Source organism: Nyctereutes procyonoides, unplaced genomic scaffold (genome assembly GCF_905146905.1).
Source record: "Nyctereutes procyonoides isolate TBG_1078 unplaced genomic scaffold, NYPRO_anot_genome, whole genome shotgun sequence".
Lineage (NCBI taxonomy): Eukaryota > Metazoa > Chordata > Mammalia > Carnivora > Canidae > Nyctereutes > Nyctereutes procyonoides.
The window spans coordinates 46182653-46195819 of record NW_026575049.1 but is presented as its reverse complement, the minus strand read 5'-3'; the positions used below and the strand labels follow the sequence as shown (position 1 = coordinate 46195819).

At 54.8% G+C, this 13167-nt stretch overlaps 1 protein-coding gene across 1 annotated transcript in view; it reads left to right on the top strand.

The window, feature by feature from the left end:
- The window catches only part of FER1L5 (fer-1 like family member 5), a 52033-nt gene extending 38961 nt beyond the window's left edge, over positions 1 to 13072 (top strand). Inside the window, exons 28-53 of the mRNA XM_055328512.1 lie at positions 41 to 204; positions 302 to 460; positions 708 to 852; positions 967 to 1044; positions 1975 to 2156; positions 2360 to 2536; positions 2755 to 2844; positions 3821 to 3967; positions 4054 to 4216; positions 4365 to 4390; positions 5017 to 5067; positions 5200 to 5301; positions 5651 to 5770; positions 6292 to 6453; positions 6682 to 6773; positions 7148 to 7318; positions 7529 to 7677; positions 7880 to 8019; positions 9414 to 9502; positions 9748 to 9837; positions 10193 to 10334; positions 10528 to 10627; positions 10699 to 10892; positions 11067 to 11176; positions 11489 to 11633; positions 11749 to 13072. Coding sequence (XP_055184487.1) covers positions 41 to 204; positions 302 to 460; positions 708 to 852; positions 967 to 1044; positions 1975 to 2156; positions 2360 to 2536; positions 2755 to 2844; positions 3821 to 3967; positions 4054 to 4216; positions 4365 to 4390; positions 5017 to 5067; positions 5200 to 5301; positions 5651 to 5770; positions 6292 to 6453; positions 6682 to 6773; positions 7148 to 7318; positions 7529 to 7677; positions 7880 to 8019; positions 9414 to 9502; positions 9748 to 9837; positions 10193 to 10334; positions 10528 to 10627; positions 10699 to 10892; positions 11067 to 11176; positions 11489 to 11633; positions 11749 to 11976 — 3416 coding nt within the window. The 3' untranslated portion in view covers positions 11977 to 13072. The remainder of the gene's footprint in view (positions 1 to 40; positions 205 to 301; positions 461 to 707; positions 853 to 966; positions 1045 to 1974; positions 2157 to 2359; positions 2537 to 2754; positions 2845 to 3820; positions 3968 to 4053; positions 4217 to 4364; positions 4391 to 5016; positions 5068 to 5199; positions 5302 to 5650; positions 5771 to 6291; positions 6454 to 6681; positions 6774 to 7147; positions 7319 to 7528; positions 7678 to 7879; positions 8020 to 9413; positions 9503 to 9747; positions 9838 to 10192; positions 10335 to 10527; positions 10628 to 10698; positions 10893 to 11066; positions 11177 to 11488; positions 11634 to 11748) is intronic.
- Positions 13073 to 13167: the final 95 nt, after the last annotated feature.

Sequence of the window (13167 nt, the reverse complement as noted above, 5' to 3'; positions counted from 1 at the left end):
GGCACCCGGGCACCCACAGGCCATGGCCCTGCCTCTGCAGGCTGGGAGTACGGAGTAGGGATGGAGCCATCAGGCCTACCCCGGGTCTGGAACTCAGTGGAGAAGACCTACTACTCCTGCCGCCGCCGGCGCTGGGTGCGTCTGCGCTGTCGGAACCATGGGAAGCTGAGCCTGGAGCAGGAGACCCTCTCCTTCCTGCAGCTGGTGAGAGGGCCACCTGGGCAGGGTCCCCATCGCCAACACTGTGCCATGATGGGAGGGTGACATTCTGCTCCCCTCCCTGCAGCACCACCCCAGCCAGGCCGAGGAGGAGGAGGGCTGGGAGTATGGCACCTTTGGCTCCAAGTTCCACCTGAACCCTCAGCCCCAGAGCCGTTTCCGCCGCCGCTGCTGGCGCCGCAGGCTGACCCTGAACAGGGACAAGGGCATTGCACCCATATTCCTCCTGGAGGGATCCATGGTAAAGCCTCAGTGGTCTAGGTGACTCCTCTCTGCAACCCCACCTCCCAGAGCCAGGGCCCAGCCTGGGTGTGACAGATAGTGGGAGACACCCCAGGTCAGGGCATTGATGGCTGGTGGCAGGGGGAGGAGGGGAGTGTGTGCCCCAGATCCACACCCTTGGGCTGTAAGGGAAGGGTAATCTGGGTGCACGCTAGAGGAGACAAGCCAAGCACCCGAGAGCCTCAGGGGGAATGTCCTGGGCACAGAGTTTGGATCTGAAAGAGCAGGCTAGGAAGGAAGAGAACAGGAGGCTGACACAGGGTCCAGACAAAACTATCAGGAGCTACTGGAGGCCTGCCCCAGAGGACATCCACCCATATGACCTACCCTTCATCTACTGCATCTTCAACAGTAAGCATCTGAGAGTCTGCTTCGGTGGTCCGAGACCCTGCATCTGAGGACAAGCAGTGGGGAGGGGGGATGGCTTGGGGGGCAGGTGGCAGATGTGGCTTCTCTCTTACCCAGGGCCCCACTACTACCAACTTTTCTGCTACATCTACCAGGCCCGGAACATAATGTCCAACCAGTTCCAGACATCCCAGGGTAGGCAACAGGCATCCCTTTTCCCCCATGCCCTTGGGGGTCCAATGATGTGGCCACCCAGCAGCATAAAAAATATGACAAGAAAGGGGGTGACAAACATGCAGATCCCTCTCCCCAGCAGTTCAGGGCCTTGGCTTTCGGGGAAAGATACAAAGAAGGAGTATACGACGGGACTGCTCTTGAGATGTGTCCCTGACACTGTGGAAACCAGAAAGCGGAGTTGGGGAGGCTTTACCCTGGCAGGACCACTTAGCTAAATCTTGATGAGGGAAGAGGATTTTTCTGGCAGAGTACTGATGAGACAGGAAGACAAAAGAAAGGGGGACATGATTTGGGACTGAATGTCCCTTGTGTCAGAAGATGAGGGGTCGGGAGGATGTGTGGCGATTTCCAGCCCTGTGCATGAGGACCCAGGGAAGGTTTCAGGAGAGTCATGTGCTATGCACACGACTGTCCTATGTAGCACTGTTTGTAAGGAGCAGGTTGCCAGATGAGGGCCTGAGCCCGGGCAGTGGGTATCTGCCGGGAGCTGTGTCCATTGGGCATCAGCGTCCACATTGAGAAGGCCGCATGATGTCTCCTGACACCACAGCCACTCACTGATGCTGTGGAAGGGCAGCCACAGGTGGTTGTTCCTTAGAACTCCTCCAGAGGAGCCGTGGGGCCCTCCATCCCTTCAACACCCAGATCTCAACCCCGTGGTGTAAGACCGATGTGGATGGAACCAAACGGTCCCTGGCCTCTGGTTACATGGCCATTGGCTCTGCAGCTTGCACTGAGGTGGCCTTCTGGACAGCTGGCAGTGGCCGTGGCTGCCCTGCCTGGGCTTCCCTGGATATCTGGTCCAGTGGTGGCAGCTGCCAGAAAGGAGTGCCTCGCCTGACAGCTCAGTGGCAGGACTCCCTCCTCTCCTTCTACCCCCGCCCCTAGTGCTCTTCATTCGGCTGGTCTTCTTGAACTATAGCCAGTGCACCCAAGCCCTCAGGAGCTCTGCAGCCCCCACGTGGGCCCAGACACTCATTTTCCAGCACCTCCTTCTGTATGAGGACCCCGAGGACACCAAAGCCAGCCCACCACTCGTGGTGTTGGAACTGTGGCAGCAGGACTCCCAGGTAGGGTGGGCTGGACTGGGCAAAGTTGCTGAGTTTTTTATTTTAGAGGAGAATATCCAGAAAGTGCTCCAATGGGGGTCTGATTGACAGCATCCTGTCAACAGAAATGTTAGCTCTTATCCAAGAGTTGTCAGCCTCCCAGGGGAGGAGCCAGAACCTTCCAGCTTGGCCTCCACATCTGGCGAACTTCCCCTTCCCTGCAGAAAAAGGAGACCTTGTGGGGCCGGAGCATGTGGTCCCCGGTGGTCTGGCTGGATGTCCAGAACCGAATCCTGCCTCCTCTGAGGTGGCACCCCCTTGTAAAACTGCTAGGGGAGGAAGAGTGTGAGATCCTGGTGTCTTGTGAGCTGATCCTTGAGACTGAGGTACTGGGAGGGAGAGCCTGGGTGGTTCGGGGGGGCAGGGGGCATGCTTGTTACCCCCCACCCTGCCCCACTCCCCTGCCTCAAGTCCCCACAACCAGCAGTCAACTCCACCCCCTCAGGGAAGGCCTGGAGCCCTGCTAAGGACTTGGTTTGGGGGTGGGGAATAGTGGATGAGCCCACTAGTGCCTCATGCTCCCTGCTCTCCCACCTCACCCCTTCAGAGTCTCAAAGAGAGGCCACCAATCTTAAGTGTTCCCTGGAAGAACGGAGTCTACACACTCCCCAAGAGCATCCAGCCCACACTAAAGAAAATGGCTGTTGAGGTGATGAGGGTGTGGGTCGGGGAGGGCCAGCACCCCTCAGAGTGGTCGGGTGCCGTGGGGCCCTCTCTGCGGACTCTCCTTGGGGCCTCCTGACTACCTGATCCAAAGCTCAGACCCCAAGAAGAGACTGAGAAGATGGAGGGAGACAGGAGAGACGTGAAAAGCAGAAGCTCTGAATAGAGTATCTTACAGGGTCTTCCTGCAGGCCTCTGTGGGGGGTTGTAGACAGGGGGCTTTAGCAGTCATTCTCATTTGGGCCCCTCGTGGCTCCTCTGCAGTAGGGACCACTTTTCAGACAAGAAAACTGAGGCTCTGAGAGACAAACTAGCCCACGCACACAGGTGACACAGGGGTAAGTGGCAGAACCAGAATCTGGGCCTGGCCCTGCCTGACTCCAAATGCCAGGATGTTTCTCACCTACCTTTTGACAGTAGCCTAGAGGTCCCCACATCGGAACCTTTGTGCTCTGCCACAAATCTGGCAAAAAGCAAAAGATGGTCAGGCCCTCCTAGCCCTGGAGAGGCCCCCCTGAGATCAGGCAACCTCAGTCTGGTCCCTGAAGAGGCCATTTCCTGGGGTGCCAAGGAGTTCTCTGGGACCCAAGTCAGCAATGAGCTAGATGGCAAAAGGGACGCCCGAGAAACCTGGGGCACTCCCTACTTCTTGGAGGCAGCCAGCCTCGGGAACTCCCTCCTGAGGCCTGCAGGCCAGACAAAGCAGCAGGGGAGGAAAGGCAATACCTCACAGCCCACCCAGGAGGCCAGGGAAGGATCGTAGCCAGAGGGCTACTCATGGGGGGTCTTGAGGACAAGCATGGATTCCTCACAGGACAGGAGACCTGGGTTAGCTCGTTTCCTGGCCCTGGGTGCTCCATGAGTTGCCATCACTCCCAGGACAGCCCCCTTTCTCTGGCCAGGGCCCCATTACAGACCCCTGGCCTGCCCCTGGGCCCACCCCTCCTTCTCTGTTCTGGCAGATTCTGACCTGGGGCCTTCGGAACATGAAACAGGTGCGTTCCCCTCAGCTCCTGGTAGAATGCTCGGAAGAGTCCCTGCAGACGGAGCCCATCAGGGACTTCCAGACCAACCCTAACTTCACCCAGTCAGTGCTCTTCCTCACTCTGGTAAGGCAGCCTTGGGCAGAGCAGGAGCTGGGGCGGCCCTTCCCTCCTGGGAGGCCTCACGCTCTGGCCTCTCCTTGGGGCTGCAGTTCATGCCTATGGAGGATGTCTACGCGCCGTCCCTCACGTTGAAGGTGGTAGATAATCAGGACTTCGGCCAGCAGACTGTGGTGGGTCAGGCCAACATCAACTCCCTCCAGCCCTACTTCTGTGACCCCTGGGCTGACGACTACGTGCCTCCGCAGCTTCCAAGTACGGCCCCTCCTCTCCGCCCTGCCCAGGCCTCACCTTCAAGCTGGCACCAGGAGCAGGGGTGGCCCTTACTGCCCTGCAGGCTCCTGTCCCTCCTCCTCACTCCTCTCCCTCTGCTGAGATTCATGATTTTTCTTTCTCCACACAGTGCTGTCTGTGAAAAAGTACCAGAAGGTGAGTAAAGGCTCGAGGTCCCACCTTCTCACACACCATTCACAGGGGATGCCCCTGGTCCCTAAGGAGGGGCGGGGATGAAACCGCATACATGAGAACGCTAAAGCCATGACTCTCCACCTGGACCGCACATGAGCACTGTCTGGGAGTTTAGAGAAATCCTGATGGCCAGGCCCCTGACCATTCCATCAGGATTGTTGGGGAAAGACCGGAGCATTCAGTGTTGCCAAGCCCCCACCCCTCTCCAGTGATTCCAATGTTTCCAAGGTTCAGAACTACCCCTTGAGAGCACTTGTCATACTTGAATGCATGGGAGTCCCAGGGACACTTTGAGCAAAAGCAGGTTCTGATCTAGTAGGTCTGGGGTGGGGCCTGGGGTTCTGTATTTCTGAGCCCTTCCAGAGTTCCATCTGTAGCTGTTGGCAATGAATATAAGAACTAAGCCGACCCTACTTCTGATTCCTAATCCCATGTGCCAATCCCTGAATTGAAGGGGCTCTGTTTAGAGTAAGGGAGCCAGGAAAGGAAGCCCTGCCCTCCACTCACTTTCTCCTCGGAGGTCAGAGATGGTGAGCAGGCTAGGTAGGTACACCACACCTCACCCTCTCTCCCACTTTCGTTTTTAGCTCCTGGATTATCTGTATGAAAAGTTCTGGTTAAGTCCCAGCAAAACCCAGGTGATATAGGCTCAGCCCCAGGGAACAAAGAACAACTCCGGGTAGCTCAGGGAAGTGGGGGGCAGATGATCCTGGGCAGAGGAAGGCTACTGTGACTGCTCCCCGAGGTTCCAGAATGATCTTCCCTACCAGGACGAACACCATCATGAAGTGGACTGGTGGAGCAAGCTGTTCTGGGCCACAGGAGATGTTAAGTCCTTGCAGTACAAGTACAAAGACTACCATACCCTGAAGGTTTGGAGGCCTCCAGGAGGGGAGATCGCTGAGAGACACAATGAAATCTGCTGGGAGAAACCCGCAAACCTTGCCCTGATGCCTCTAGAAACTACCAGGGTGGGGGTGGGGGTGGACAATAGTCTCCTCCTTGTCTCCCCAAGCCTCCACCAGACATGCCCTTTTGGGAACCAGGGCTGCCCCATCCATAGCAGGCAATGCCGACCCTGGGCCCACCAACTGAGCAGATGCTTCCCAGCAAGACCTGGGAATGGGTGGTCCCTCAACCCCTGATGGCAGGAACAGTCCCCCCTGGCTGAGCCCAGCCCGGCTCTCCCCACCGGCCTGGGTCCCATGCACCCTTCTGCAGGTGTACGACTGTGAGCTGGAGGCTGTGCCTGCCTTCAAAGGCCTGCAGGACTTCTGCGAGACCTTCAAACTCTATCAGGAAGAGCCCAAGTTGGACAGCCCTGTGGTAGGGGAGTTCAAGGTGGGTGTTCACCCCAGCTGAGCTGCCCCAGTCTCCCCAGCCCCTGCTGTACTCAGAAGACTCTAGTAAAAGCCCTGGTTCTCTATGCTAGTTGTGAGATTGGGTGGGGAGGGCTTGAAAAACAGTTTGGAGAGCAGGTGACCAGAGGCTGACTGATGTGGGGGTTCAGACAGACCTCCTCCCCTTACACGTGATGGGCAGGGGGCTTCTCACTCCGGCTCGGCCTGCACTGGTCTCCCAAGTCCCAAGAGCCTTCGAGAGCAAGTTCCAGCCTGAAGGAATGGATGGGGGTAGAATGGGAGTCTGCATCAGCAGAAACTGGAAACTCACCTAACCGCTGCGGTTGTTTGCCCAACACCCCTCCCAAACACGGCTGTCCCCGCAGAGCATCTCTATGGCACCCACCTCGCCCATCCACCGTACAGCCCAGTCTCTCCTGAGTTTGGACCTGGGGCACCTCCTGGAGGGCTTCGCAGAGCTGGGCCCACACTGCCAACACCTTCCCTCCCCAACACACACAGGGCCTTTTCCGTGTCTACCCCTTTCCTGAGGATCCAAAAGTCCCCAAGCCCCCCCGCCAGTTCTTGGTTTGGCGTGAAAAAGAGGACTTCCCTCAAGAGTGCTTGGTGCGGGTGTACATGGTCCGAGCCATCAACCTGCAGCCCCAAGATTCCAATGGCCTGGTAATGTGCAGCCCCAAGCCCGTGGTGCTCGTTGTCTCTGGGCCTGCCCAGCCCAGGTGCCTCCCACGCTTTGCCATAAACCCCAGGGTCCTGGAGCTCCAGGCTACAGATACCCAGACAGCTAACCTCCCACAGGCTCCCTCTGATGCTCCGCCCCCACCCTCCCCGACCAACCTGGACTGACTCTCCATTTCCTGTCACATTTCCCTCACCATGACCCAACCTCAGTGCGACCCTTATGTGATCCTGAAACTGGGACAGACAAAGATGGGCAACCGGGACAAGTACCATCCCAACACTCTGGACCCCATCTTTGGCATGTGAGCTGCCCCAGCTTCACCTGACCCCACCCCTCCACACCCTCCCACACTGTGCTAGGAGTAAGCCCCAGAAGGTGAAGAATTCTTGCATTTCTTTCTAAGCTCGGAGTTCCTAGCATGGGCTCTCACACTCTCCGTGCTCGACAAAGGAAGGGTGGTCAGTTCTACCCTCCCTCTCAAATGCTTTGCCTGGGAAAGGGGTTCAGGGCTGTACAACCCAAGCCTGTCAAGAGCTATTCCTAGCCACAACGGGGGGATAGTCCTTGGCAGTCGACTGCCACCCCAGGTTGTGCTCTCCGTATTCACCATGACCATACAAGGGGCCAAGAAGCTGGCCAGTCTCTGTAGTCTCCAACACCCTCACCCACCCCTAGCATGTTTGAACTGAGCTGCATCATCCCGCTGGAGAAGGACCTAGAGATCCAGCTCTATGACTTTGACCTGTTCTCACCTGATGATAAGATTGGAACCACAGTCATTGACCTCGAAAACCGACTCCTGTCTGGCTTTGGAGCCCGTTGTGGGCTCTCCAAATCCTACTGCCAGTGAGTGGACCTGAGGCTGGGCAAGAGAGTAGAGGAGGGGTGAAGGAGGGAGCCCCTAGCTCTCTTGGGGGCAGGCTCACATCCTGGGCTGGTGAGCCAGGGCCTGAACCTGGCTCCATTCATGCCTGCACCACTGTTTATCCTGCAGCTCAAGGCAGAATGTTGTCCAGGATGCAAACCTTCCCCTTTTCCTCTCCCTTAATTCCACAGGTCAGGGCCCTTTAGGTGGCGGGATCAGATGACCCCAAGCTTCCTTTTGGAACGCCATGCCAAACAGAAAGGGCTGCCTCCGCCTCTGTTCAGTCCTGAGGAGGACACTGTTTTTTACAATGGGAAAAACTTCAAATTGCAAAGCTTTGGTGAGAAGTACAGCACGCTGCGGGAAGGTGCAGATCCAGGCCTCTGAAACCAGAGGCCACGTGCCTCATTTTGCCCTTTCCTCCTATAGAGAGCTACCATGTTCACTCTCTAGGCAGGGTGTAGGGAAGGGGGGTGTGCCTGCCTGGGAGATGGGAAGGCTAATGACATTGTGATCCCCTCTTTCCACCTCCTTCCAACTAGAGCCCACACCCCCTACTCTTCATTATTTGGGTCCTAAGAAAGAACGCCTTGCACTGTACCTCCTGCACACGCAGGGGCTGGTACCTGAGCATGTGGAGACCCGTACGCTGTACAGCGACAGCCAGCCAGGCATCGACCAGGTAGGAGACTGGAGGGATGAGGTCAGGCTTAGATAAGGGAGCCCAACCAGCCAGGACATAGCCCATGATGTGAGGGGAAGGGGAGGCCAAGCATTCACAGACACCCAGGCACAGAGAACAAGCATGTTCTGCACATGTTCAAAGTGAGAGGGTTCAATGATGTCCTTAGAAAGAAGAAAGTCAGAGCTGGAAAAGTCATCTACGAGAAGCCCAGGCCTCGCATCAGTTGGTGGAAGCGCTGAGACGCCCTACCAGCCAGCGTCAACTGTCTTAGTGCCTCCTGGGGGAGGGCTGGGAGGAAGCACCCGGAGTCAGATGTGCAGACATTACAACCCTGTTTGGCCTGTTAATTGCAGGCTATGTTTTCTCCACACCAAGGAACCCCAAACAGAAGGAATAAAAATCCCCGCAAACACCCTAATTATCTACCCTCCAGCCACCAGAATGGCTCTTCTCATTCTCCAAATCTCTTAACTTGATACCACATTCCAGACACTAAGTTCTCTGCTGAGCACTTTTTAAACCATTCTCATTAGACCTGTTTTCGATTTAAGAAAACAGGAGTCGGGCAGCCTGGGTGGCTCAGTGGTTTAGTGCCTGCCTTCGGCCCAGGGCATAATCCTGGAGACCTGGGATCGAGTCCCACATCAGGCTCCCTGCATGGAGCCTGCTTCTCCCTCTGCCTGTGTCTCTGCCTCTCTTTCTCTCTGTGTGTCTCATGAATAAATAAAATCTTTAAAAGAAAAAGAAAAGAAAACGGGTCAACTTCAAAAGAATAAAATGAAAAAAAAAAAAGAATAAAATGAGGTCAGTTTGAAAGAATATATCTACCTTCCAGTGTTGATAGTTGTATTCTTTTATTTTTTTTCTCTTCCTTTTTCTTGCCATTTTCATCCTCCTTTCTTAGACCTCTGCGCCTGGTGGGCAGTTTAATATCCATGGAATAGGGTTCCACAACACGACATAGGACAGCTTGGGCATTTGGACTGATCACCTAGCTTGCTCTTACTTGGGACCACTAAACTGGTTAATAAGTGAAGCCCCAACCCCACTGTGGAGCCTATCCAGAGAGGCTGTCTAGCATAGCCTGCTAAATGGGATTAACCCTCCAGATCCCATGGCCATCAGTCTTGAAGTAGCCTTCATGCACTGCCAACCCTACTCTGCACTATTCTTCCAGCCAAAACTAAAGAAAAAAAAAAAAAAGGAAGCTGGTGGGTGGCTGCCAGACTTCCTGTCTGAAGTCCACTTCACCTCACCAATACCCCCTTACCCAACCCTCCAATGGTGGGGACCCAGCCTCAGGAGATATCAGGACCTGGGACCAGGCTCCCAGGCCAGCACGCTGAGAACAGTGTCGCAACTCCCAGCCAGCTAATCCATCTCCGCTCTAGGGAAAGGTGCAAATGTGGGTGGACATCTTCCCAAAGAAGCTTGGGCCTCCTGGCCCTCCCGTCAACATCAGGCCCCGAAAGCCTAGAAGGTGAGTGACCCGGCAAGCCCATCCCTGCACTCTACCAGGCATGGAACACAGGTGTGCTCACACACTAGGGTGCAGTGGTTCTTTCCTTCTCCTGGGAATCCTGGGAGCTTCCTTCCTCTCCATCCCCCTAAATCTGGCATGCCTTATGGGCATGGAGGGCAGCCCCCCAGCCCTCTCTCTTCTTGCACCAAGGCTGCAGCTGGGGAGGTATTCCTCAGCAAAGCCTCAGAGTACAGTGGCTACAGGTATGAGCTGCGCTGCATTATCTGGAAGACTGCCCAAGTGGACCTGAGGAGAACTTTAACCTCTGGGATAAGCGACATCTATGTCAAAGGGTGAGGAAGAGGGGAGCCTGTGTGGCTCAGTGGTTGAGCGTCTGTCTTCAGCTCAGGCCGTGATCCTGGGGTCCCAGGATCGAGTTCCACATTGGGCTCCCTGCAGGGAGCCTGCTTCTCCCTCTGCCTGTGTGTCTGCCTCTCTCTCATGAATAAAATCTTTTTTTTTTAAAAGGGGGGGGGTAAGGAGAGGGCAGGGCTCCAGCAGCATTCCCTCAGCATCCCCCAGTTGTGTAGTCCCCTTGCCTCCAACCTACCCCCCACTATCCTGAGGTGACATCCCTCCACTTCCACCCATGCCTGGTGTCTGTGGAACGATACACACAAACTCCAGGTGAAAGGACTTTGGCCCTAGGTGGATGGTCGGGCTCGAGAAAGACATGCAGAAGACAGATATCCATTACTACTCACTGACCGGGGAGAGCACCTTCAACTGGAGGTTCATCTTCAGCATGGACTACCTGGCAGCCGAGCACATGTGTGTCCAGAGCCAGAAGGTGACAGGGCTGGGGGGGTTGCACTCCTCCTCCCTCGAACTGCAAGTTGCACCAGAACCCTTGGAACGTAGCCTTGGGCAGAAAGCTGCCTCCTTAACAGCCCATCATCACTGCTGGGTGGTGGGCTCATAAGGTGGCCAAGGGAAACCTCAAAGGAGACAGGCCAGTAATATGTTCTTCTGCCATCCTCCAGGAATACATATGGAGCCTGGACCCCACGGTGACAAAGTTCCCAGCCCGGCTCATCATCCAGATCTGGGACAATAATGTGTTCTCCACTGATGACTTCCTAGGTGAGACCCGACACAGGGCCCGTGACCACAGGCTGGGGAGCTCCTTGCTGATGGCATTTCTTTGGGCTCAGGGGTCCTGGAGCTGGATCTGTTTGACATGCCCCTCCCGGCCCGGCATGCCAGCAAGTGCTCCATCAGGATGATGGAGGCTGACTCCAAGTGGCCCTACTTCCTTCAGTATAAGCACTTCTCCCTCTTTAAGAAGAAGACTGTAACGGGCTGGTGGCCTTCCCAGGTCCTCGATGGTGGCAAATGGCGCATGTCGGTAGGAGCTGGGGAGGGTGTCTGTTGCATATAGGACTGCTGTGCCACATAACTTGGCTCTAACAGACTTCTGGGGACTTTAGCTAAATCTTTTTTTCCTTCCTGGACCCTGGGAAGGGGCTTTGGGACACCTTCTGTAATGAACTCAGCCTCCCACCACCTATGGTGCTTCTAGGGTAAAGTGAAGATGACGCTGGAGATCCTGTCAGAGAAGGAAGCCTTAATCAGGCCAGCAGGGCGAGGCCAATCGGAACCCAACCAATACCCTACACTTCATCCTCCCCTGTAAGAGTCCTGTGGGATGAGGGGACCAAATCTTTCTTCCCCATTCACAAGGCTGAGCTACTGGGCCCAGCAATTTGTATAGGGTGTGAGTGGTGGGCCTACAAGTGGAGAGGGGTACTAACTTCCCAGCACCCCACCTCAGTGCTCAGTTACAATGAGGGGAGAACAGCCTGGGTGAAGGGGGCGGGGAGGGGAGAACACACGAGTAAGCAGAAGTTGCTTTTTGAAAAAGCAAGCTCTCTGCTGTGCATCACTTGACCTGAAAGTTCCCTCTGCCCTCCATCCTCCGACATCTCCTCTGCTCATGGATAGACGCCCCAACACCATGTTCCTGCTTCGGTCACCTATTACAATCTTCTGCCGCATTTTCTGGAAACGCTACCACTTCAAAATCATAATGGCTATAATCATACTTTTTTTAGCACTTATGCTGTTCAACTTCATCTATTCAACACCGGTGAGTGACAGCCTTGGGGACAGGGACAAAGGCATTCACTAGCTGGTCTTAGGAGGACTCTGAAGAGACAGCCTCAAGTGGCTACCTCAGGCTAACTCTCACCTGTTCTCTCTAGAACTACTTGGCCATGAGCTGGATCAAACCTGAACTTCGGCTGAACGCTCCCATTAAAATATCCACCAATATCATCAATCAACCAAACCTCAGCAATGCCCACTCTCCCATCCTCACCAGCCAGCATCTGAACTTAAATCCTACAATAGACCATGAGTTGAAACACCTCCAGGGACCTATGAATCACCTACAAGACATTTTTCCAGAACTTCCAGCCCCACGAGACTAATTGGTCCACATCTGCCTGGCTTTTCTCCTGCTTATTATTGGCCCTTCCCTTGCGCTTCCTACCAGTTCTCATTTTTATCTTCTAGGGCATATACAAGGGACTTCTGAGACATATACAATGAGGGGCATATTCTGCTCAGAAACCACTTCAACAGGAAGGACAGAATTGTCATTTTCTCACTGAAATAAACAAGTTTTGTCACAGAGAGCCACTTTGTAATTTAGGGGGCTGAAGAAAACATGAAAGGCAAGACTCATGAGGCCAGGGAGCAACGTCATCTTTATACACCACCTCTAGACATCAGGGTCTCTTCCTCTCTAAGAGGCTCTGAAGTCAAAGGGAAACCAAGGGAAAGGGAGACTGTGAGGAGCGAGATGGCTTGTGTGGGGTAAGCAGCTTGCCAAGGCCACTGCTCTGATCCCTACCGTGCATGTTCAAAAGAGCCATGCCAACAGACCAGACCTCTCCCTCCTCTTGGGCACGCCTGGGATTACAGGGCCCAGAACAGTATTTGGTCCCATTCACAGTGGGAAATATTTGTTTCTAAGAACAAAATGCAAGAGCTGGGGCAGACCCTACCATGCTAGGTTAGACGGTTTCCACATACTTCTCAAAGGCTGGCCCCCAGGCTGAGTAGGGACTGCACTTATGTCTTCCCTGTCCTCTTTAAAAAGCCTCAGGAAGCCCATGGGCTGGAATCATATAGAACTTAAATTCAATCATCACACACGTACCCTCTCCCACGATGAGCCCCCTTCCTTCTGGAGCACTGCCTGGCCCATCTCAAGAGCCCACTTAAAGGGTCCTCCCACCACAAGGGTCTAGCCAATCTCCCCCTGTACTCAAAAAAGACAAAACAGCCACTTGCTTTCTCAGTTCTAAGTGGTCCTAAGGCCAAGCTCCAGGTCAACATTTTGTCCTCCGATACCCTGGAGCTGCTCTGCTCTTGTGGGGAAGGTCTTAGGAGGATCCGTTTTATTCACACCTGCAAGACAGCACTACAACCTAAGATGCTCACTTAAGCATGTGGGAGGGACAGAAGAAACCCCAACACAATGGAAACTTATACCCAACCAAAGTGATCTCCTTTCCTTTTGCGCCAAGCTGAGGGCTTTCCTAACCCAGGAGAAGGCAGAGCAAGGGTTGACAGGTTGGGGGCTCAGTAAGGAGGCCTAGACCTTCCCCAAAACT